Source organism: Festucalex cinctus, chromosome 3 (assembly GCF_051991245.1).
Source record: "Festucalex cinctus isolate MCC-2025b chromosome 3, RoL_Fcin_1.0, whole genome shotgun sequence".
Taxonomy (NCBI): Eukaryota; Metazoa; Chordata; class Actinopteri; order Syngnathiformes; family Syngnathidae; genus Festucalex; species Festucalex cinctus.
In genome coordinates this window covers 25,067,927-25,092,920 of record NC_135413.1, presented here as the reverse complement: position 1 = coordinate 25,092,920, position 24,994 = coordinate 25,067,927, and the positions used below count along the sequence as shown (strand labels likewise).

The 24,994-nt window shown below is 38.9% G+C and overlaps 3 protein-coding genes across 10 annotated transcripts; all 3 read right to left on the bottom strand.

The window, feature by feature from the left end:
* Positions 1 to 8,102, bottom strand: LOC144016219 (high affinity choline transporter 1-like). 2 transcript variants are annotated; one of them, XM_077517068.1, is made up of 9 exons: positions 7,771 to 8,102; positions 5,921 to 6,123; positions 5,718 to 5,831; positions 4,024 to 4,179; positions 3,728 to 3,789; positions 3,430 to 3,576; positions 2,115 to 2,268; positions 1,589 to 1,806; positions 1 to 1,498 (listed from the first exon to the last, which is right to left on the bottom strand). In XM_077517068.1, exons 2-9 carry the CDS (start codon positions 6,102 to 6,104, stop codon positions 974 to 976), a joined length of 1,560 nt encoding a protein of 519 aa, XP_077373194.1. In that variant the 5' UTR covers positions 6,105 to 6,123; positions 7,771 to 8,102; the 3' UTR covers positions 1 to 973. The 2 variants fall into 2 exon arrangements, with proteins under 2 accessions (XP_077373194.1, XP_077373193.1); XM_077517067.1 differs by having other exon boundaries at positions 3,728 to 3,876; positions 7,771 to 8,082.
* Positions 8,103 to 11,497: 3,395 nt separating this feature from the next.
* cfap161 (cilia and flagella associated protein 161) lies at positions 11,498 to 16,108 on the bottom strand. 2 transcript variants are annotated; one of them, XM_077517072.1, is made up of 8 exons: positions 15,908 to 16,108; positions 15,451 to 15,540; positions 15,297 to 15,363; positions 15,146 to 15,212; positions 14,982 to 15,063; positions 13,570 to 13,728; positions 13,398 to 13,471; positions 11,498 to 12,463 (listed from the first exon to the last, which is right to left on the bottom strand). In XM_077517072.1, the coding sequence occupies exons 1-8, from the start codon at positions 15,998 to 16,000 to the stop codon at positions 12,229 to 12,231; spliced, it is 867 nt and encodes a 288-aa protein (XP_077373198.1). In that variant the 5' UTR covers positions 16,001 to 16,108; the 3' UTR covers positions 11,498 to 12,228. The 2 variants fall into 2 exon arrangements, with proteins under 2 accessions (XP_077373198.1, XP_077373197.1); XM_077517071.1 differs by having other exon boundaries at positions 15,146 to 15,363.
* A 750-nt stretch (positions 16,109 to 16,858) lies between these two features.
* On the bottom strand, positions 16,859 to 24,944 carry cers3b (ceramide synthase 3b). Of its 6 annotated transcripts, none has more exons than XM_077517062.1 (13): positions 24,438 to 24,944; positions 24,269 to 24,351; positions 24,039 to 24,144; positions 21,943 to 22,116; positions 20,284 to 20,401; positions 19,890 to 20,008; positions 19,705 to 19,762; positions 19,557 to 19,607; positions 19,390 to 19,482; positions 19,116 to 19,244; positions 18,788 to 18,894; positions 17,550 to 17,703; positions 16,859 to 17,473 (listed from the first exon to the last, which is right to left on the bottom strand). In XM_077517062.1, exons 4-13 carry the CDS (start codon positions 22,113 to 22,115, stop codon positions 17,360 to 17,362), a joined length of 1,116 nt encoding a protein of 371 aa, XP_077373188.1. In that variant the 5' UTR covers position 22,116; positions 24,039 to 24,144; positions 24,269 to 24,351; positions 24,438 to 24,944; the 3' UTR covers positions 16,859 to 17,359. The 6 variants fall into 6 exon arrangements, with proteins under 6 accessions (XP_077373188.1, XP_077373189.1, XP_077373185.1 ...); XM_077517063.1 differs by having other exon boundaries at positions 24,039 to 24,351; positions 24,438 to 24,489; positions 24,678 to 24,944; XM_077517059.1 differs by having other exon boundaries at positions 24,269 to 24,944.
* Between the last annotated feature and the right edge of the window lie 50 nt (positions 24,945 to 24,994).

The following is a 24,994-nucleotide window of genomic DNA, read 5'->3' as shown; positions in this document are numbered from 1 at the left end:
TTCAATTGTTGTTGATTTATTAAAATGAAGTCAAACACTGATTGGAATGAGGCCCCAGTTAATTTCTGCTTGGGGCCCCAACAGACCCTAGAATCGCATCGCTGTCATTTGGGTCCCGGGAGCTAGCGTTATAGCTTTATGTACAGTCAGCCCCATTCACCAAATGACAGGCTTCCCGACTGGGGTATATATGTCCCGTGGTCCACATATTGACTATTTGCACGTGTCGTCACTTCCGCCATGGGAACGCCCCCTCCTGAAGTATGGATGGCAAAAGTCGATTCAATTATAAAATGGTCATATCTTGCTGTGCGGTCGGTTGTACAAACAGACAAGGGAGTACACCAAATGTTGTTTTTACCGAATACCCCGTTGTAAACTGACAAAATAGCTTGTATCGCCCTCTGCTGTCCCAAACGAGTTATTACAGTTGCGTGGATTTCCCCAGGCCCAGATGAACCAAGAGCAATACAATGTGTAACAGCGTGTAGTTTAGAGAGTTTTAAAACAATTGTTAATACTGTCAAACATTTTTTAACACCAAAAATAGTAGAAAAACCCAGTAGAGCACTGGTAAACACTTGATAAGAAGTTTCTGAGTAGGGACTGTCGGCCCCTAACAGTTCTTATTGAGTGCAAAGAGGTCCAATAGCTTCTGAAGAGGTCAGAGAATAGAAATACAATAACATAACATGGACCAGTTGTACTACAAAGTTTACAGAAATGTGTGTTACGGGAAAAAGGCTAAAGGTAAAATATGGGCTTCAACAATAAGATCAGAATCCTGAGATTTTACAGTAGTAGTTGCCTTAAAATTTTGCCTCTTTTGTTTCAGGCTCAACACCCTGCTAAAAGCATTTAGCTCCCTTTCACGGCAATATTCAATATGTTGTAGAAGAAACTACAGGATGGAAAATATCTAAGAATATGTGCATAAATATGCATAAAATAAGCTATGGCAGATAACGAGTGCCTACAATGCTGTATTAAAAACATAATTCTTTTCATCATTGAAAGTTTGCATTGGTCTCTCCTCTTCTTCTTCTGCCTCCATTTTCTCTTTGAACGAATCAAACACATCCCAGGACTGAGGAATCAACTGGTGGGAGAAGCCCAGCTGGACCAGCCAGGATACGAGAACGACAACCGCCAGGGAAACGGACGCAATCAGAGTCCTGAAGGGGAAGTACTGCGTGACGACCCCATCCTCCTCCCTCCATCCCGGGTAGAGCAGCACAGGCGGGATGCCGAGCGCCGGCTCTCCGCTCAGCATACGCAGCAGCAGAGCGATTAGGTAACCGCTGATGGCGCCGTAGCAATTGGCAAAGCGGAGGTGCACCACACAGGCCAGCTGCGGGGTCACAACGCAGTAGAGGAGGTCGGTCGCGAGCAGCCACAACGCAAGGATGCTGCTCTTGTTAAAGGCCAAACCGGTTCCAGCCAGGCCCACCAGCAGTACGCTAATCTTAATCACCCACTTCAGCTCTCTGTCTGATGCCTGAAAAACAAACAGGGAAAAAAAAAAACAACGAAAATTCATGTGGCTGCGCTCATTGTTGACCCAGTCACGCATCTCACACACACACACCTGCTTTCTCAAAGTCGTCTTGTATATGTTTTGTGTGAACATGGATGCTGATGACAGCAATGTTGAGTCCATGGAGGACATAACTGCTGCTGCTATAGCGCCAATGCCTAACACTGACACCCAGGTGGGTGTGATGTAGCACAGAGCCAATGGCAGGACATTTCCTGCCTCCCCGCGCTCATAAGGTGGGGGTAGACCGTATTCCGTCTGGTTCCAGTCTTAGAGAGGAGATATAGAGGCACATACAGACACAAGAGAGGGAAAAGAAATTATGGTAATGGGGACAAAAAGTATGTATGAGGCCTAGTTAATTTTCACATTAGGAACCAAGACAAACTTCCTTTTAACGACATTTCTTTGACGCACAAGCTTGCGTTGCACATACGGAAGTGGAAAAAGAAGATGAATCCCTTCCGAACCAAACAGATGATATTGTGTATCTGTGATGGTTGGACGCCGCGCACGCATTTTGGCTAGCTAAGTTGCAATACTGCATATGGTGGATTGCTACAGGATGCATGTTTACCTGCAGACGCAGCCACAGCTCCAATGATGACTGAAGGGATTCCCATAATAAAAGAAAAGCCAGCAGCGGCAAAGCAGGTAACCTGAGCCTTGGATGAAGAGGCGGCTGCAAGGATCCTCTGGTGTAATGACTGGTAAGCCAGCCCTCCTAAAGCCTACAACATACACAAATTCATCAAGCGTATCGGTTATTCATCTTTTTACTAACTATATACGCGTGACAACTAAATATAATGTGTGCCTGTTTCGGAGCTCAGTTTCTCCATTTAACCATCTTGCGCTGCTCTCTCATCATAGTCTTTATAGTAGGCTAGAGCAGGCTAAAATGTATGTCAATGTGGCGTCCATGTTGATAGGGGCGACTTTCCCATGAAAAACAACAGCTGTTTGTCAATATTTGCATAAAATGATCAATGAAGGGACACGAACGTTCATTGAGAAAAGGGTTATATGGACAGAGGTGGTGGGCATGTTAGCATAGGCACGCGAGTCAAAAGGAAGGTGTTGTATCTACTCATTTACATCCATGGCTGTTTTGTACTCGGGCGAGAGTAGTTCCGTTGAACGTGCTATTTTTGGCTGTTTATTTATTTATTTTTTTAATCCTTAACTACGGAAGCGCATTGCATTCACTTGGGGGGGGAAAAACTGCTTTTTTTCTGACTAATTCTTTGGGGGGGAACTTTGTTTTTGTGATTTTTTTAAATACATTTTCAGATTTTTGCCCGTTTTACTGCATATTTTTTCTGCAGACTCGCTCACTAATGGTGGACACTTTGCCGCATGCTATACGCTTCCGTAGAAACTGTTAGCAGAGTTAGTAAGTGATATAGTTGAAAGTACGTTGGAGGTATGCGGGAGTGTTTGCCATTAACGAGTATGCAACAAGTCACTTGGACGTCAGAGGTAAAAAAATAAAAAAGATAAATCAATAAAATAAAATTATTCCAGAAAACAGAGCACCGGTTTCTGTTTTTGGAGTATTTTTTTTTTCTTTTCGAAGAATTTTTTCCCCAGTTTTTCTGATTTTGTTTTTCCGTTTTTCCTCATGATTTTTTTTTTTTATGACAGAAAAATATTCAGATAAACAGAAAATTTAAAACAAAAATTACACAAAAACAACAAAGCTCCCTCCCAAAAAATAGTCAGGAAAAACAAGTGAATACAATACTAAATGCTTTTTTTTTTTTTAAAGTGCTCCTGCAAAAAAATAAAAATAAAAAAATGACATACACAGTTAGCATGCAGTGATGATCTGTAACAGAAACAATATTAATAATAAAAAAAAACTCATATAATGAAGCGAAATGTCTGACCAACATGAGAAAGTCATCTGTCCATTTTCCTGCGTTCTCAAGCGTCACCTCTCCTATCCATGAGTGGACACTTGACTGGTTGAGATGGGCTGTTTGTGCGATGTCAGTCACCACAGGACTGAGAATCATAAACGGAATACAGAGCCACTAAAACACAAAACAAACACTAGTTAGTCATAACGAGTATGAAAAGTGCATGGAAAAGCAGTATTTTCAAAACAAAGGCCGCTTTTTCATTCTTCGCAGAGCGACCGCAATCACGCGACCCAGCGACTCGCCGTCCTTGAAGATAGCTCACCAGACTGACAAATATGAAGGACAGCTGGATGATATCAGTGTATGCAACAGCGTACAGGCCTCCTAAAAAAGTGTAGACGATAGAGACAGCCGCAGAGATCAGGATGGAGACAACTGATGATACTTCAAGGATGATACTCATCGTCCCACCTGGAAATTACACAAAATTAAATCATTAGGAAAACAAATGCAGCATTAGTGCAAGAGCCACATTCAGCGATCATATTTGAAGATGAATTATTCATTCATTCATTCAATCAATCAATCGTTTAAAAGCCTTCAAAGTCAACTACTAACCTAGAGCAGCGAGGATGCAGGCAACCCACAAAATATCGCTGAGTAAAGCAGGAATTAATATTGCTGTTGTGAACAACTGGCCGTAGTGATTCTGAAAAGGGTCCAACATGGTCACGTAGCGTTTGGACCTCATTTGTTTTGCAAAAAACAAACCACCTTGAAAGACAGAAAATATACCAACGTTAACCGTTTTGCCACTAAAGGAGCGTTGGGTTAATATTCAAACTTAAACAATGACTGAATACTCATTAATCTTTTACTGTGGTTTGAGTTACTTGGAAGAGCAATTGAAGTCAGCAAATTCATCTGCGGGGGTCATCAGGCATTCAGACAGAAAAAAGAAAATCACGTGCGTTTGATCTATTATTTGTGTTCATTTCTTTGTCAGAAAAATAGTCTCAGAGATGACAAAGGACCTTTGACTGTACTGCTGTCAATAACGTTGGTCTCTCCAGATGACATCAGATGCCTTTTGACCTATATGAGGAGCGTATAGTTCCATTGCGAGACAAGAGAGTAGGAGTGTCAAATGACGGGAGGGGCGTAGGCCAAGTTTTTTTTCAGAAGAGATAAGCTGATGATGTCTACAAGGTATAATTTGCCATCAAAGAACATCTCATCAGCCACCTTTTTGAATCCTCCGGTAGGTCATGTCAGCATGACCCGATAAAATCTCCGACTAATGATCAACCATATGGTTCGTGAAAGACGATGAACCGACACTGGACTTGCAGGTCAACTATGTCATATAATGCAACAATGAGTCTTGCCATCTGGCAAATAAGCAATGACAAGGCTGCTGCATGAAGTGAGAGCTGTGTAGTAAACTAGTGGATCAGAGCTCTTGGGAAATATCCAAAAGGAGAGATAAAAGAGGACATTCTCAGGAATGCAACCAGTCTGACAGTCAAAACAAAAAAAAGCTTTCCAACTAAATCTAAAGAAGATTTCTGAGTCCACTGTATCTATTTCTGGAACTTTAAGGAAGATCACTTGATACGTGTTGAGGAAATATTCCAAACTGGAAACCTATCAGTAATTACGGGAACTAACAGTAATTTAGTGAAGGCATCTTAAAGTGGAACATTTCTTGACAATAATATGTTATATGTGACCTCACTAGTCTAAACATGACATTCTGATTAATTACACTTTTGGAATATGAGTTATGAAGCAAAATCCAATCATTTTTATCCATCTCATGGGGGCGGCCATTTTGCCAATATTGCTCAGGGCTCAGGCAACAACCAATCAGAGCTCATCTGTTTTCTGAAGCTGCGCTGTGGCAAGCAAGTGGCAAAATGGCCGCCTCCTGAGATGGATAAAAATGGCTGTATTTTGCTGCTTAACTCATATGACAATTGACACAATGTTAACCATCCATCCATCCATTGTCTTGACCGCTTATTCCTCACAAGGGTCGCGGGGGGTGCTGGAGCCTATCTCAGCTGGCTTTGGGCAGTAGGCGGGCTGCACCCTGGACTGGTTGCCAGCCTATCGCAGCAATGTTAAATATGGTATTACTGGTTAAACTTCAACTTAAACTTATTTAAGTTCTGGTGGCAAAAATCAACAAAAAACACATACAAATGTAAATCTTGTTTGACTTATTAACCTTACAATGAAGGGTATTAAATAATTATTCATTCCTGTCGTGATTTTAACGACGACCGATTCCCACATTAGACACTCACCTAACAGAAAATTCAACAGATATGCAGGAGGGCCAAAAGCCCAGACGAGACCTTGAGCCGGAGAGTAAACAGCCTCAGCAGTTCCCATAATGTAACCTCCTCCAACCCATGTTGCTAAAAGGATACAGATCAGAAACACAAGTCCACAACGAAATTATAGCTCCAATTTGAGAAAAAAAAACTAAAAAAATAAAAAATCTTACCTGTCATGGTAAAAACGCCAATGAGGACATTGATGTTGCGTCCCCCGACGATGGTGACTTCGCTCTTTTTGCCAGGGCATTTCTTCTCCACTTTCTTTGATTTGCGTGCCGCCAAGATGCCAGTTAGCAGGATAACAGCGTAAAAGGCAATCACGGCCACGAGTCCAGCCACATGCACGGCCATGCTTGCAAATTCGTTGACACTGACAAAAAAAAACATAACCCAACAATATACTCGACGTTTATGAGCCTCACATGGTTAAACATTTATTTGCCACTCGCCCTCCTGCATGACTGGATAAACCTCACCGTCTTACACTATTCACAACATGAGGTGAGATCAAGTTCTAATCATATTTATGGAGAGAACTACTTAGCGGCAGCGTGCAGGGAAATCTACTTATCCAAAGAAGCGCAGATCACTGACAAACAGGAAGGCGATCGAAGCTGCACACCTTTGCTATGGCGCTCGCCCCTAATCGAAACGGATGCTGTGAGATGGTCGGATCCCTCGACTGTACTGGACTGTTTGCTTCTCTCCCCGGAGCACAATGACATTTTCATAACCAGAAACAATCCTTTATAGGAGCTGTTTGATGTGAAGAAGTTTGGCAGGGAGCCTCGTTTTTTTGGGAATTGTTATTTCAAATATTCCAAATCAACCAAGTGACATACATGATTGCTCTGTATCAAGTTATGAACCAATTACCATTTTCTGAGGAATTAAGGTAATAATGTTTTGGCCCTCTCCTGTAAAGTCGTAGTAACGTCATTTCGACAAAGTTAAGAGGAACGCTGGCTGAAAGTGAAGCCGCCAGGCTTCCCGTTCTTGGACAGAGTGTGTGACTAAACCATAAACAGGCTAAACCATAAATGTTTCTTATGGTTTAGCCTACATGATAGGGGTGGTCTTCTGGTGCAGGGGATTTAAGGTTCTTCAGGGAGTCATTAAATGTCCAAGCTACAGCCAGAGTACCTACTTTGTCAGGGAAAAGCCATTTTTCCTATTGTGCTTATCCTCATTAAGGGTCACAGCTGAGACTGGTGGCCAGCCAATCACAGGGCATTCAGAGAAATGACCATTCACAGTATGGGCAATGTAGTCTTCAGTAAACCTTCAAAACATGCATGTTTTTAAAATGTAGGAGGAAGCTGGATGCGATGCGACTCCAATCCTAAACGTGAGCTGTGAAGCAGAAGTGCTAACCACTTGACCACTGAGCTGCAAAACTGTGATAGATGTCTCACTTTATTTTTACTACAGTGCCAAAATCGCAACCTTGCCTGCCCAGTATAGGTCACCAGATTTTTTTTTTTCTCTTTCTCCATTTTCTTTTATTTTGGTGGGGGGAGTGGTTGAGGAGAATGGGCACTATACATTTTAAACATAGGTGCCTAGCACTAAGACTCTGACTTAGTTTTACATCATCATTTTGAGCTGGGGGAAAACAAATTCTGCTAGTACAAATCTCATGGGGGATGGGGCTTTAATAGCTTTCTTCTTATCTACACTCACTCGCACACTACATACATTCACATGGCTAGATAAAAAAAAAAAAAAAAAACTATAAACAAAAACGTAAATGTATAAGTAGGCCCATCCGTCTTGGCCATATTCGTATGACTTCTGCTACATTACAGGTACATCATACATGTTGCTAGCGGTTTTTGTGTGTGAAATGAGTCAAATGCGCGTGCGCAAGCTTTAAAAAAAATAAAATCACCCGTTAAACCGACCGCGAGTCGATGAGCTCCATCCACCTGTCAACGTCAGAAGATAAAATAATAATAATAATAATAAATCTTAATTGAAACATGTCAAACGGGCCTGCCCGCGCGTTCAAACTCACCGCTCTGCAAAACGTCGAACGGTCTGCTGCTGCTTGCTCCTCTCCTCTTTTCACATCTGCCTTCCTCCCCCTCGCAGGTTATCAATTCCTTTCACCTCGACTCCCCCTACTCTATTGTTCGTCCTCGGCCAGCTGCCCCTTAGCGTGCTGCGTTCACATGCCGTCACGGCGAGTGGAAAATTTCAGAACATGACGCCGGATAGTGTGGTACTGCCCACTACTCCAAACCCACGCACGCATAAACGGGCCTGCCGGTTACTCGCCACGGCTGAGACGTCATCGCGTCGACGTCAGAAGCCCGTGCGAATGGCCCACGTTGTAAGTTATATATTTTATACTCGAAAATATCTCATGTATGATGATGGACAATTGGCGGCTCAACTGGCGCATTCCCCATGATTTACAATAATAATAATAATAATTATTATTATTATAATTATTATTATTATTATTATTTGAAAGTGACAATGTATTGTATAATAAACACAAGATAAAATAAAATATCTGACCAACATGGAAAAATTCGTCTGTCCATTTTCCTGCATCTTCAAACGTCACCTCTCCTATCCAAGAGTGGACGTTTGACTGGTTGAGACGGGATGCTAGTGAAAGGTCAGTCACCGCAAGACTCAGAAACATAAATGGAATACGCAGCCACTAAAGAAACAAAACAATCACAAGTTAGCCAAGTCAAAATTTTAGGTCAAAGACAGACATTCTCAGACGGAACGTCTGCACTCACATGACCTTTGCACACTTTTCTTGATAGCTCATCAGGCTGATAAATATGAAGGAGAGTTGGAGGATATCAGTGTACGCGACAGCCTCCTAAAACAGTGTAGATGATAGAGACAGTCGCTAAGAATGGAGATCGTAGATGACCAATCAAGGATGATGCTCATTGTTGCCCCTGGAAATCACATGCATTAAAATTTAACAATTCTAACACTAGTAATACAAAGCTTCCACACTGGCAGTAGTAATGCTGAAATGGGTTCAACATGGTCACGTAGCATTTCGACCTCAATTGGTTTGGCAAATAAAAAGTCCTTCAAAGACAAAAAAACATACCACAGGTGTTGAAGGTCATTAAACACAGCGCAACTTTTCACATTGTCATTATTGGATGCTGTAGAATTTTGAGGAATATATTGTGCAATTATTGACATGAAAAAAATGTACCAAAAAGTGAAATGCTGTCATAATGTGACATTTCCCATCAGAGAACACCTCGTCACCAGTTACATGAATCCCCCATTTGGTATTAACTTGTCACATGACCCAAAAATCTGAACCTCATGATCAGACGCTTGGCCGCTATACAGGATTGTGGCAAAATTGGACTTGCAAAGCCCTTGGGCCATGTCCAAAATGAGGGATAGAAAACATTCTTGCAAAACTGTGATTTTGGGAGTCAAAGAAAACAACGGGGACGAATACCTTGATCACATTATTAGTTCATATCACCTATTTATTGATATTTTTTTTTTAAAGTCATATTTAAATATATATAACATGTTGCTGGCTACTGCGATTGGTTGGCAACCAGTCCAGGGTGTCCCCCGCCTACTGCCCAGAGCCAGCTGAGATAGGCGCCAGCAGCCCCCGCGACCCTTGTGAGGAATAAGCGGTCAAGAAAATGGATGGATGGATGGATGTTGCTGGCTATAGTTGAACTTTTCCAACATGCCATCAAGGCAGAAGCACTTCCAAGCAATTTTTTCATCCTCATTTGCAGAACAGAACTGAAAATAACATAAACTTGTGACTAGGGTCACGGCACGATATTAGAAATTAATTACTGTATACTGTATTTTTATTTATTTATTTTTTTTAAAGGGGAGAGCGATGATGATGACATGTTGACTCCAAAAGAGCAATGAGCTCTCCTTAAAAAGATACTACTACTACTACTACTAATAATAATAATAATAATAATTACTGTATATTAAAAATATCATCACAAACCATGTTATGATATTAAAAACATCCCATCTGTTAAAAAGGCCAGGTTGTTTTCCAGCAACCTCTGGCGGTTAGTTTATTCGTGCAGTTTAATTTTAATTAGGCACGTTTTGCCACCTATGTTTAAGACCCATGCTAATGGCCAGATGAAGAGGAATGGAAAGTAGCACGTTTGGTTTCCTCCGCAAATTGACTCAACTTACAATGTGTGCATGCATTAGCAAGTGCGAAAAACAGCACATGTGGCCTAAACAATAGATTTGTGACAAAAAAAATAATAATAATAATAATTTTACCAAATTCGTATTCGGCCAAACGGCAGCACTATTGTTTCAGGTCCTCACCTAAATGGAAATTCACAAGATATGCAAGAGGTCTAGAAGCCCAGACAAGACCTTGAGCTGGCGAGTAAACAGCCTTAGCAGTCCCATGATGTAACCTCCACTGACCCATGTTGCTGAAGGTAAACACAGATGAGAAAGAACAGTCACTGTTGAAATTGAAGTGAAAAATGTAAAAAAAAATAAAATAAAATAAAAATGTTATACCTGTCATTGTAAACACACCAACCATGACATTGATGTTGCAGCACCCCACGATGGCGACTTCACTCTTTCTCCAGTTTCTTTGACGTTCGTGCCAAGATGCCAGTTAGAAGGATAATAACGTAAAAGGCAGCCACAGCCACAAGTCCAGCCACATGCGCAGCCAAACTTGCAAACCAACTACACTGCTATTGTCTGTAAATTCACAAGTTGATAAATTTATATTCGACGTGTGGGCTGCGTCAAAAATACTTGTGCTTCCGACTTTGTGCCCCTGGGTTGCGCGTTCGCAACCCGGACCGGAAAAAAATGATGTGCAAAATCATGTCCCGCCTCTTCCGTGGCATATACCCCATAGAGGGATTTACTTTTTTTTTTTAAATCCGAGTCATCAACAAAATAATCAACAGATTAATGGATTACTAAAATAATCATTACAAGTAGTTGCAGCCCTCAACCAAATTACCATACACACAGAACAGTATGTAGAACTTAGTATAACTCACCACAACGTTTTGGAGGTTCAAAGAGCTGCTGCTACCTCTTTCCTCCTGTCCGTCTCCAACACACTGGAAAACTTGCCTCGCTCATTATGATAATATAATAATTTATCATATCATTAATATCATAATTTTCTACAAACATTTCAGTTTGAACAGTTACAAAAAAAACAACAAAAAAAAAAAAACAGGTCGTGGTTGCCAATAAAACTATTTTAAATAGTTTGACCTTAAAGAAAAAGCATGGCGGGCAACCAGCATCTTGAAGTGATAACTTTCATTTTCAACAAAGCTCTGGTAGTTTTTTAACAAGGAGCAGTGAATTTCAAGCTAACTTCTTTTAAAACCAATTTTGACCACTAAATCTTTTTTTTTTTTTTTTTTTTTTTTTTCAAATTCCTTTCAGGAATAGCACGAGTAACTGTTTTTGCCATCTTAATGTCCTTTCCTTTTTTGAGGATAAAACTATCCATTAGAAAGTTCCTGTATACCAATAAGTATTTACATTTTAACATACACTTTAATTTGGGTTAAACAGTATCGACATAGTAATTTGCTAATCATACAACATTAAATTGGTAATGCTGTTTATGTAGGCCTCCTCTGTGGCATAATACATATATTGGAAATTTAAATACATTAAACACACAAAAAAAAAAAAAATACAGAATGTTTTAGTCTTTTTAAAAGTGAGAAAATAAAAAATTAAGCTGTATGTTAAATTCAACATAACGCATAACATTTATTGTACAAACTGAAAAATGCTAACTATTATTTAGTTGTATAATATGACTACTACTTTACATCTCCTCTGAACTACTATTCTGCCTTTTTTGACGACACCCAGTCTCAACATGAACACCTCTCAAAATGACAGTCATGCAACACAGATGTGAAGCAGTTCTCAGAATTAGAGCTTGTAGCCTATAACTAAAGACAGTTTCCGTTTGTCACAGGAAAGAGTTTTTCTGCTTTACAGTTCGTTTCAACAGGACTTTTCCCTCACTTTATGTGAATATATCTGTTTTGGTAAACAAAGTGCAGTATTCCCACTGTGTTGTATTTGTATTACCCTGGGTTCCATTTGAAAGGGTCCCATTAGTCTAAACACGGCATTCCAATTAAAACTGTGATTGTGGAATATGAATTTAGCAGCTAAATCCACCCATTTTGCCACTTGTTGACATCAGAGACTACGTGTACATACAATATAAAGGTCATATGTTAAAGTTAAGTTCAAAATCCCTCACCGTGGGCGTCCATATCACATTTTCTATTATTGTTATTTTTTTTTTTACAAATCATAAGATGACCACCCCGTGTTTGACAAAACATATCAAATTCTTACAGAAACATACATTCCTGGTGAAAGTGTTGTAGCGGTGCAAAGTTGGGGGATGGGAGATCATCCAAACATCGAACTCTCGTTTTGTCAAAGAGAAAACAAATTACCTGTCTTCACTATAATTACACACACTACATCTGAGAAACTCCGTTGGGTCGTCTGGGTTTTCACGCAGCAACGATACGCAGTTGCCCTCCGATTTCAGCCGATTGAGAAGCAGGAGGCCTTCCCCGGCCGGGTCGGAGGTGCACAGGATCCAGTGGTTGTTGGACTTTTCTGCTTTGTGGACATCCAAGAACGTGTGAGCCGTCACCTCGTATTCATTGCCGTATGTGGTCCTGCCGTGGGGATGAGAAGGAATCAGAGGAATTGGATAGGTACTAAAAATATTGCACTTGGATTATTAACTCATTTGCTCCCAAAAACGTAGAAATACGTTGTAGTTCAAATGTTTTACGTGTCCCAAAGACGTATTTATACGTTTTTAATGATAGAGCCCAGCCTCTCTACTACAGAGAACAGTTGAAGCAGTAGTAATTACACAAACGGCCAGCAGGTGGCAGCAGAGTATAAGAGATCAAACAAGCTAATTTCCCCACATTCTATGCAGATTTGTAAATAATGATGAAATTTAGCTATATTCTAATGCTAATTACTGCAAAAAGGAAACAGATAGAAATATACTTCTTTTTCCTGATGAAAGAAGAGACTAATATTTCTTTTGGTAGGTTCCATGTTTTTGTTTTTGTTTTTTTTGTTTTTTAATAGCAATAGAACACAATATTCTGTGGTCCTTGCAAAATCAGTCAAAATCCAGGAAAAAAGACGAGTGCGAAGGGGGTTGCTTCAGTGAAAATGGCTGGGAGTGAACGAGTTAAAAGACATGAAAAAAAAATCTTGATTACATTATTAGTAGTCGTGCTATTTTACGATTTATCTGAAAAAGATGTACGGTAGTCCTAAAGGGTAAAAAAAACAAACAAACAAAAAAAAAAAAAAAAAAAAAAAAAAAAATAAAAAACATTCTTTTTCTTTCGTTTTTTTTAATTTTAAAGATGACATTAGGTCATTCAATTTTTTAATGTTATTATGTATAACAAATTATGGAATGGCTTACTTAGCTTTATACTTACTAGTACAGGTATTCCAAGTTAACGGCGGTCATTAATCGTTAAAAATAGTGGCACTGACTAATAAATACATTTTGATTAAACAATTTACGGAATGAATAGAAAAAGTGCAAATAGGTAAATACGCAAGGGATTACAGTACCCAAGGATAAGACGTTCCATAACAGCCAGAGCCTGATGCGTCTTGCAGTGGAGGATGACCACGTTGACGTTGGCCTGTGAGACAAGGAACCAAAGATAATGAAATGGTGTGGAAAATGCTGAAAACGCTGGTGTGGATGAAATATATAACCGTGGAGGACAAAGACACTCACGGGTACGGGCAGACCCTCGTTCTCGAGTCTCTCCTGGGGGTCAAAGTGCACCACCTTCCACCAGGTGAGGAAGCATTCGCTCTCGTCCAAGTTGACCTCCTGGTGGCGAGACCTCAGCGAGCACTTCCGGAACGTCTGCGCGTCACTCGTCAGGTACAGCTGAAATAGAAACAAGTTCATTTGTTGTTTTCGCATTTACAGCACAGGCAGAGCAAGGAAAAAAAAACAAAAACCTCACGGCAGCTTTCAAGGTTGTTGAAATGTGCACTTTTATTTTTAAATGATTAGTAATTGTACTATTTTAATAAAACTGTATTGCAGCAGACATTCATTTTAAACAAAAATAGAATTATACATACATTTTAGAAATGGAATGAATTTAAAAAAGAATAAAAGGATAATTACGTGTGATTAACTTTTAAATTGCAATTTTGATCAATGAATTTCAAATTAAAGGCACACTTTACTTATTTAGCCATTAATATTTTGTCTATAATAAATTTTATATTTTCATTATTTTTCATTTACAATTAGTACCTTTAAAAACACTTTTTGCAACTTGCAGTCAACTGAAAATGACATCACAATGTGCTCAGGTAACCAATCACAGCTCAACTTGTGAATGTCACATGACCGAACCGAGAAAACAGGTGAGCTGTGATTGGTCGTTACCTGAGCACATGTGATGTCATTTTCAGTTGACAAGTGGCAAAATTGTTTTTTAAAAAGTATTAATTGTATGTGAAAAATAATTAAAGTATCAAATTAATTATAGACAAAATATTAACTTTTTATTGCTACAACGGATTAAATAAGTGAAGTATCTCTTTTATTTAAATGTTGAAAAAATGTAAATAATATTGGTAACTGTGTTTACTGATTTTTAGCTAAATAAAAACTTAAATTATTTAATTTAAATGATGAAATATTTTTTCAACAAAATTATATTTTTATTTTGCATTTGCAATTTTTTTTAATTAAATGTATAATTACGTTAAAATATGTTGACATTTAAATAAAAAAAACAACTGTATTTACGCATTGCAATAGAAATTGTATTTATCTCATTTATCACATTCATTATTTGTGTATTCTTATTTAATTTAAATAAGGAAGGATGCTGATGTACTGCAGTAGAAATGTTAAATTTAAATATTTCTAGTTACATTAAAAATAATAATGAACTAAATAATTAAAAAATATATTTCTAAACACATTTTTTCAAGAAAAAACATCAAATGTAATTGAGATAAAACAGTTTAAATATTGCAGTAGAATATTTTAATATTTTTAAATTGCATAAGAGATGAAAGTGGGGGGGGGGGGGGGGGGCCCTCAATGTCTGATTTTTTTTTTAACTTTTATTTTTTAATCTTTTGAGTGGGGGGGGGGGGGGGGGGGGGGTCACTTACTCCACCGGTGAAGTCACTTGTTGTTTTCAGAGCAAAACTTTGCTCATAATGCAGAGTTGCTCCTTCGGGGGTGCCATCCACACTGTTGTCACACAAGCAACATGACAAGACTCCACCAATACGATAACAAGAGTGTGTGCATCCATGCATGCATGTGTGCGTACCTGGTAATAACAAATGCAGTGCGCACACTAGGCTGAATGCTTCTCCCAGCACTGACTCCACACGGACCTTTAATGCAAGGAGAAGGATTCTTGGTCATGTGCTCAATGTACGCGTTGATGCCCAGCACTAAACACTGCCCCCGATGTTCACCGATGTTCACCAACATCACAACATCTCCAAAGTGCAGTGCGCCATCCGTGGTCGTGCTCAGTTCCACCTGTACTCACATGGACATCATCATCATCATCATCATCATTATCATCATCATCATCACTTCTCATGTCATTTATGTGCATGATGGTACCGGACTGAGGATGTTGTGCTTGAGTAAGTCGACTCTCTGGGCAATCAGCTCCCCATTTTCTCTTTTCCGCAGGTACTTGTTCCTCACATGCTGTATTAAAAATACATCAAATTTATAGTAAATGAAATATGTCTACTGAAAAATGTAGAAGGATGTACACATAGATAGATAGATAGATAGATAGATAGATAGATAGATAGATAGATAGATAGATAGATAGATAGATAGATAGATAGATAGATAGTATATTGATAAAGAAAGAAGGGTGGATAGATTAGAAAATGAAGAGCTAGGCTAGACATTTAGACAAATGGAAATAGGTACTGTACACAAGTGAGAGGGAAAGTTTCTCTCTTTCTCTCTCACCGTCGTACTTTTCGAGTTCGGCGAAGGTAGCTAAACTTAGCTAAAACACCTCAAAAACTAAATGTCAAAATAGCGTCATTTGGCAACAAACCTCTTCCAGGTGCTGTTCCTCGTTCCAGTTTCCAATTTTCACGCTCGTGCGGTAGGTTTTAAAATTGAGCGTGGAGGTCATTTTGTTAGCCATGTTGGCGTTTTCTTGGGGGACAATTTCAAGCTAAATGGCTCGCGTGGCGGTTTCTATGGCAACGTTGCTCCAACTCAAGCTCACACCGAGCGCCGCTAGAGGGCACCAAAAACCAGACACATCGAACGTAAACCTGATGTGCTTTACGCATGCGTATAAAGAGTTTGTCATCCTTTGACGTAGAAATTACGTCAACGGAGTGTCGGTTGTTTAGTGATGTGACGTCAAGGTGTCCCCGCTGTATTACCTCAATGTAAGTGCTGGTTCACTTAAAATTTTATTGAGCATAAACGGCTTGTTCTGGTTAGTTAAATTGTGGAAACATTTTATACAAATTTCATGCTATTATTACTGTATTTTAAACACACATACTGTATATACTTTTTCACATTGTGAAATAGCATTATTGTAAACATTAAAGTTAAATTGTAGTAAATGACATACACATAACTAAATTGCTCCTACCTACTATTGTACTTTTTTTTTTTTTTAATAAGAGATTGACCATAAAATAATGAACTCAACTCAACTCAACAGGACTATTATAAAATGGACTCTCGGATTGAACACATGCTGTTCAGTCAGTACAATTTACAGTATTTTTGTGTATAATTTCAAGTGATCAACTTTGGCATCCACTGCGAGCTGTCATCATCCTGGAAGGGAAATCCTTTCATCTGAGTTTCTTTCACAATCTTCCCAGTTTCCCCAAATTGAGTTTCCAGCATTTTTGACCATGGAATGTCATCAAATGAAAACAGCTTTACCTCTTAACTGCATGCTTGTAATGCTAACTGATACTTTTGTGTGAATTGCTGTGAAGCTATTTCAGGCTTTTGATATAAATATAAAAATGAATTCAAAAGAGTGGAATCGTGTTTTATTTAAGCTTCGCTGATATGTAGCTTCATATCAGGTCATGGCTTATCCTTCACAGTTCTTAAAAAAACAAAAAAAATAAAAAATCTCACATAGCAGGGTGCATCTTGGAAGTATTCACAGCAGTTCCCCTTTTACACATTTTAGGTCTTGACCCAAAGTACAATACAATCATTTTTTACCCTCAAAATTCAAAACACAACACCTGTTTTTCTTTCTGGCCGCTAGAGGGCGTAAGTTCATTAAAGCTTATAATCTCAGCAAGTAATGGGAAATGACAAACCAGGATTTTTTTTTTTCCTGACGTGGTTGCACTGAAGACGTAGTTGTTGAAAATCTTAAATTAGGGCATTCAAAATTCTACGTACTTCTGGAAATCAGGCTGTAAAAATGTAGAACAAGTGAATTGCAACGAATACTTTCCAGATGCATTTCTATCCCATCTACTGGGATTTTGTCCAAGTCACTATTCTTATCCCATCAGTGACCGTTGGCCCGGCCCCGGATTCCGGCACCGTTCATGTGACTCCGCTTGGAGTTTCTCTCCTCCTCGCTGTCATCCTCCTCTTCATCGCTCCTGTCGTCCCCTTCCAGCTGCACACGCAAAAAAGCACAACATAAGGTGAGGGTGTCAAACAAAAAAGGTAGCACCCAGCTGTAATAAATGCACCTTGCTGAAGAGACACTTGAAGAGCATTTTTGATATGAGCGCGGCCCAGTAGACATGCAGCATCAGGAGCACCAGCAGCATGACGTTGAAGAAATAGTAGCCGAAGAACGCAGGGTACCACTCCAGCGGATACACCCATGTGCAGTGGATCACCCTGCGGATAATCGCACTTCATTTGGATATGCCACTCCAAAACAGCTCTTTAGTTTTTTTTCTAACTACCTGTGAGCAATCTAGTGGTTGTAGTTCATGTTGCACTTACATTCTTTTATAGACGTTCATTATGACAACTTCATAACAGTCGGCCAAGTGTGTGCAAACACGCAATGAAATTATAATAATAATGCAAATTTGTGACTTTCACTTCAAATTTTTCGTTTCATCAAACAATGACATGTAAACATGTGTGGACTGCAATAAACTATCTAGATCAGGGGTGTCAAACTCATTTTAATTCAGTGGCAACTTTCACTCAAATTTGATCTCAAGTGGGCCAGATCAGTACGTCCATGGTCTCATAAGCTCTAAATAATAATAACAGGTGAAAAATATTTCCTTTTTTTGGTGAACATAATGACACAGAAATTCTGAAAATATTCCCATTTATTTTTATTTTATTGCAGAGTAATTGGAAATTTCTTAACAAAAACTAGCACACAATATTTGCATCAATTCCTGAGTCAGACCCAAATTTCAGATTGTCATCTAAGTGGTTGTCAGTGCGACCTCCAGTGGACAAAATTAGCAACACCAGTTCATTTGAGTAAAAAACTCAATTTTGTGTTCTGTCTTCACGGATCACATTAGACCCACTGACGGGCCTGTTCTGGCCTACGGGCCGTATGTTTGACACCCCTGTCTAGATACTAAATAAAACATACTGTACATACATAAACTTTATACATTTTTCAGCCCCCAATGAAATAAATTTCCCTTACCTTTAATTATGGTATTAATTAGGGTTGTAACGATATCCAAACATCACGATACGATACCATTTTTGCTGTTTTTCCTCTTTGTCGTAAAGTTAAACAAATACTAGAGGACAACCAACAGTCAAATATTCTGCCTGTAATTTATATCTTTATTGTTTTCTGTTATTTCTTCTTACATAGTATCTTACACCATGTTGGCATCCATGTTAATTAATGGCAAAGTAGGAATTTCATTCCACAAGGAAAACATGAATACCTACTATTCATATGATAATAAAATGGAATTAAATTGCACATACTCACCAGAAAGGAAAAATCACAAGTCTGGTCAGCATGAAAAGGAAGGTGAAGACCACAAACATAACATTCGCTGTCTTATGCCACTTAGCATAGTTTAGTACCTTTGCACCCTGCAAGAAAAAAACTCACATTATATGTGAGAATTGATACCTTTCTTCCAATATACTGCTGCACAATGAATTTATTGTATCACAATTTACTCAATTCTCAAAACACATGCAAAAAGATGACTTTGCACATCCACGTAATGCGCCCGTAAACAAATCCGCTGCTCGCTCTGTTCCTCACAATCTGACACGGAGAGCTTGACGCACACGACGAGCGCGCTGACCTCGAGAAGGATGTCGGACGAGTCGTGGAGCGCCATCACGATGGTGCCTACGCGGATGTAGTTGGAGATCCACGAGAACGCCAGCAGAGTGAGCGTAGCGATGTGGTGGATCACCTGCTCTTTAAAGTCCTGCGCCAGCGAGGAAAAAAACGGGCAAACCGGCAATGAATTAAGATTTGAACTCCAAATCTCAGAATAATAAAGCAAAACATCAACCTGCTTGGCTGAACAGGTGTAATAAAAATATACAGCACATTCAAATATACACACTTGCCTTCCGCTTCACATCGAACGTGAGGCTGAGGAGCAGCGAAAGGTAGAAGCCCATTTCCAGGAAGTAATACCAGTACTGCGATTCTAGCAACGACTGGACACATGACATGGCATGATTTTATATTATTTCATGTCCTTTCAGTTAATCAGATTCCAATTGTGTCTTACCTGTTTAGGGAATCCTGCCCAAACTTCTTTCAGACTGTAAAACCAGGGTTTCTAAAATAAATAACAACATAACAAAGTGACAGTATATAATAATAATAATAATAATAGACAATGACAGATATAAGAGGTGCGAAAAACAACCACTTACATCATGGAGGGCGACAATGCCGCCAACAAATGCAAAAAAATAGAATCCACATCTCCAGCTGTTGAAACAGGGAAAAAATTACATGTAAAGAAAAAAAAAAAAAAGAAAAAAAAAAAGAAAAAAAAAAAGAAAAAAAAAAAAAGAAAAAAAAAAAGAATTTGAACATCTTTTGACTGAAGACGCACCTGGCCTCGCAGAATCTCTTGCGAAGACCTGGACGCTGGTGGTTCCGCCTCCTCCTGAACCACAGTTGAACTCGTCGCTCGGTCCAGCTTGTTTTTTTACACAGAGCCCTCACGTCCGCCTGACACGCACACTCACACAATCAGTGACCTCGCCAAACATAAATCAGGCCATTTGCAGGGTTTAGTGAAACCGCATTGAAGACCATTTTGAAGGACACTTTGATGACACTGAGGACTAATGATTTGCCTAAATATGACGACTAGCAGTCTCAATTATGGGGAACTTAAATCAGACATGCGCTTGCAGACTTTTTGGGCATGTTGAAGCCCCTAACAAACCATTTAGTTATCTACAAATAAGGATCTCGCCACGTACGGTCTTGTATTAGCGTACCTGTGATGGAACGTGTGCTTTTGTGCAGAAATAGTTTTCCAAAACAACATTTTGCTCTACGGTGCGACGTAGTCTGTCTTTGACACCGCAAACGTCGGCCAGCGGCGCGGCCACCAACCTGCACACCATCAGAGCAATGATGAAAGGGCAGAAAGAAAAAAAAAAGAAAAAAAAAAAGTATTTTAGCTTCAAAACCATAGTAGCTGAACTTCATAGATAATTGCACTTGTAACCCAGATAACAATCACTTGTGGTGTTATCAAACAATGCTTTTCAAGATTCAGCAGATATACTAGACAATAATAGAGCCAAAGAATTAAACATTGTGCATCATAGTAATGCTGGTAAGCCCACCTTGGCCACTGGGAGGCAGTATAACATATAACATGCAGACACAAATAATCTGAATTGGCTTGGACTACTGCAATAAGGGCCGCAGAAAGAAGCTGTAATTTTATTTTTCAACAACATAAATTCTTCTGCCTCTAAAATCATCACTTTTCAGGAAACTGCATCGTCAAAGACAGCGAGCCATTTTCAACACTTTGGATTGATCAATAATTTGTAAATATAATTGTTTGATGCTAACCGCTAGCATTTTTTCATGATACTGTTCGTTAGCATTAATATGACAAGGTGACACAGTAACAATGAGAACACTTTAACTGAAAAAGATGCAAATAAGATTTTGTGTCGCGATGTTTTGAGCACTTCCAAGATTAAACCGAGTTTAATAAATTCAATTGTTAAGAATAAGTACAAATGTCATAAAATAAAAGTGGATACATCCTTTTGACCAAACCAGTATGTATTCTACATAACTTAATATGGGTGTCAGCCGTCAGGCGATTAAAATTTTTAATTGTAATTAATCGCATGACTTCAATCGTTAACTCATGATTTATATCAAATTTTATATCTGTTCTAAATGTACAATAAAATGTATTATCGAATATTTTTTCCAAGTTTTTATACTCTTGTTAACATAAAAGTGGAAAAAATGTTAAACTAATAGAAATGTGGTTGCATCTTTTAGTCACCGATACAGTAATTTCATATTGATTCATAAAATTGAGTCAAAATTAAAAGCATGTTAAATTATTGTAAATTATAAATAAAATAAATTATAAATAAAAATTATAATTAAAAGCATACCATTTACTGTGAAAAAAGTGTGTGATATTGATTTGTGTTGAGGTCATTTTTTTGCCACTAGATAGCATAATTGTATTTGTAAAACAGTGACAGCTCAGTGCAGTTTCTGTTCATATTAAGAGCCATCTAATCTTTAACATGAAGCAACTGAAGCACATTTTTAAAATTGTAAAATACAACTTGACCCCAGTCTCCACAAATATATGCATTATTAAATTATTACTGCTAAATTTTGATGTGGTCGCGTCTGTTGTGTTGCGCCTGGAATTCACCCAGTAAAGGCTTTTCAAGTAAAGGGTGGTCAATAATCACGTGTTTAGCAAATTAGTGGCATTAAAGAAACTTTAAATGAACTGAAAATTAACATCCTGATTTGACTCCCCTAATAACTACTTTTTTTTTTTTTTTTAACCAACTATGTTTATGACTAAACTTGCAGCTGTATCCCAAAGATGTACCAAAGAAACATAGGTTTTTGCTCCATACTCGTTGGTCTCCGCTCACCTCTCAAAAAGAAACCTGACGAAGAGGAGGAAGAGGGCGATGGGCAGCACGCCGTACAGCTGGGAGGCTTTGGCGTAGACGCGGCCTTCGCGGTCCTCCAGGTCCGCCCATGAGACGTTCACGGGCAGCCACAAACGCTCCCACCACAGCCACTCGGTGACTGTGTGCAACATGCTGTGGGGAATCACACAAATTTGTTTAACAGCGCTATTGCACTGTATAACACAACTCCACCTCATCAAGTCATTTACCCTTTTAGTCATGGTTTAGAAGATTGTTTACCAACCTTTTATTCAGCCAAGGCACATATTTACATTGGAAATATTTCAAGTGCATAGCCCATTTGTTGCTGGCATAGATAGATGACCAAATAAGCATTATTTGTGAAGAAATAATTTTGGGACCAATCATGTGAAATTGATAGTGGATGGAATGAAGATTTATTATTATTATTATTATTATTATTATTAGTATTATTATTATTATTATTATTGTAAATGAGACAATGTAGTTCCTGTTTTAGAAGGATTTCTAACTAAATGCATGCTAATTGTTGTCAATTGGGTGGCAGGTGAGCTGAAGTCTGTCCCTGCTTGACATTGTGATTGACAAAAGTAGATTTGGTTTAGAATTGCAGGCCATTGAAGTCATGGATAGAGTGAAAACTGAATATATATATATATATATATATATATATATATATATATATATATATATATATATATATATATATATATATATATATATATATATATATATATATATATATATATATATATATATATATATATATATACACACATATTGTTTTAAATAAAATAGGGTATTTGGCGGATTTTATTTTATTATTTTTTTTTAACAGATTTTTTCTGCTCCAAAATGAAAATTCCATTTAATTTGGCAATAAACATTAAGTAGAGAGAGATGTGATTTGCTTTTGTGGGCCACAAAAATGGTGTGGCGAGCCAGTGAGTCTGTGATTTAAGGTCTACGCTTAAGCTTAACAGTTTTGGCTGGGTGACACATCTGCCTCACTGTTCTGAAGTTGGGGGCGCGAATCCGGACTCTGGCTATCCTATGCAAAGTTTGCATGTTCACCCCGTACTAGCATGTTTTGCTCCAGCTATTCTGATTCCATCCCACATTAAAAACAGTTGTGGCTCATTGAAAACACTAAATTGTGCATAGGTGCGAATGCAAGTGTGACACATTATGTGCCCTCCGACTGGTTGGCAACCAGCCTATGATGTAAACTATTCAGTGCTATTTAATTCTGAAATCAGCTGCTATAGGCTCCGTAACAATTGCGACCCTAGTGAGGATAAGCGGTATTGAAAACGGAGGGAATTTTTGGTAAGAGAAGCTGTGTACATCCTGAACAGGTTGCCGGTCAGACAAACAACCATTCACACATATCCAATATACCTAAATTATGTCTTTATTTTTCTAGTGTGAGACGACTCACAGAAAATGCACATGCAAACTCCACATAGGATTTGAAGAGGTGGACCTCTCGACTGCGGGGCAAACATGCTTACCACTATTTCATTGTGTTGTATTGATTTTATTTCACGTGACCTCCTAACTGCTGACCCACTCCCTTAAAACAATCACATTCTTTTTTTTTTTTCGCTATGATTTCTCGCTAAATAGTTCACCATGACAGTCACATTAACATGCACCAGTTTTAAGGAGGCGGGCATTTCCAAGACAGCAGATAGTGAAGGGCATACTGATAAACAAAAGGAGGTTAAGAGCAATACACCGATGGAAAGATTACAAAGAAGTAAAGTCCCTTTGACTCTCGTGGACTCTGCCCATATGTGTCGATACACCATGCGGACAGTTGAAAAAAATGAGTATTTGCATGCGCCATGTTGCTGTTTTAAACACGGAATCATGTTGTCGTTAAACGAGAAGCCGTTGAGTCAGTTTGTCAGCAAGGCCATGCAGTCATTCGATTAGCTGCGGGCAACGTTTTTCTAGGCGAGTTCAAACAGAAGGAAGGACATTGGAGAAGGTGTGTACCTGTGTGTGGTTAACAGCATGCAAAGTATAACAAAAAAAAAAAAAATTAGAAACTTTAGGCCACTCACCTTGCGGCTTTTCAAGGCAGCTGTATAAGCAGTGTGTCAAAGTCATGTAGTCCGCTTGCGCACACGCTGTCAGATCCTCTCTAACTGCCTGCCTCTATGAAGACACCTTCATGCAAAACCAATATTTACTCATGTCCCGATCACTCCCTTCATGAGTTTATCGTGTGTGTGCGTGGGAGAGAGAGGGAGGGATAGGGCAAGAGAGAGAGAGAATGAGAAAGACGGCTCACCTGGGTGGAAAACTTATAATAGTGCCCTCCCCTCTTGGCCTACTGCACTGATCACACTCTACAGAGTTGCTGCAAAGATTTTACTTAGTTAAAAAAAAAAAAAAAAAATAAGAATCAGATGAAAATTTGAATTCATCATCCAAGCAAAGTTGTGTTTCTGCGCTCTCACCTGTAGGAATTCCTTCTGGAATGCTGGGAAAACCCCCCACAAAGGGCCCATTCTGTAGGGGAGGAGGAGGAGTCAATGCAAGGCTTTTGGAGGAGAAACAGGAACCTTCCCATTAGGAGTCACTGTGCATGCAAACAGACGGCCAGGTTAGTATCAAAGTTCACATGCAATTCCAAGTGCTGGGAGGTTCCTATTATTGGCGAGCTGAAATGCCAAAGAAAAGAAATGAGGGCAACGTACCTGGTTAACACATCACATCAACGCCAAAACACTGTCAAGATAATAAAGATACACATACAATGTGTGAAATATTATAAACAGAGTAGCCCTGGTATTAAAGAGGAAGTCAACCTTAAACATTTATTAACATAATATGCTATTATATGACCTCACTTGTCTAAACATGACATTCTGATTAATATTACATTTGTGGAATATGAATTAAGCAGAAAAATCCACCCATTTTAGGGGCGGCCATTTTGCCGCTTGCTGTCGACTGAAGATGACATCACAGTTGCTCAGGGCACAGCTCACTTGTTCTCTGAAGCTGAGCTGTG

Excerpts from the sequence above, each read along its gene's own strand:
- LOC144016219 (XM_077517067.1), bottom strand. The coding sequence starts at position 6,104 with ATGGCCGTGCATGTGGCTGGACTCGTGGCCGTGATTGCCTTTTACGCT. Across the intron at positions 3,577-3,727 it reads CCTTCATATTTGTCAGTCTG|TGGCTCTGTATTCCGTTTAT; the intron begins GTGAGCTATCTT and ends TTTGTGTTTTAG. Across the intron at positions 1,499-1,588 it reads AGACGACTTTGAGAAAGCAG|GCATCAGACAGAGAGCTGAA; the intron begins GTGTGTGTGTGT and ends TTTGTTTTTCAG.
- cfap161 (XM_077517071.1), bottom strand. The coding sequence starts at position 16,000 with ATGGCTAACAAAATGACCTCCACGCTCAATTTTAAAACCTACCGCACG. Across the intron at positions 15,064-15,145 it reads ACTGCATTTGTTATTACCAG|TGTGGATGGCACCCCCGAAG; the intron begins GTACGCACACAT and ends GTGTGACAACAG. Across the intron at positions 13,729-14,981 it reads CAAGTGACTTCACCGGTGGA|CTGTACCTGACGAGTGACGC; the intron begins GTAAGTGACCCC and ends TTTCTATTTCAG.
- cers3b (XM_077517058.1), bottom strand. The coding sequence starts at position 22,205 with ATGACTAAAAGGGTAAATGACTTGATGAGGTGGAGTTGTGTTATACAG. Across the intron at positions 19,608-19,704 it reads GCATTGTCGCCCTCCATGAT|AAACCCTGGTTTTACAGTCT; the intron begins GTAAGTGGTTGT and ends TATTTATTTTAG. Across the intron at positions 18,895-19,115 it reads CGTCCGACATCCTTCTCGAG|GGTGCAAAGGTACTAAACTA; the intron begins GTCAGCGCGCTC and ends TTTTTCTTGCAG.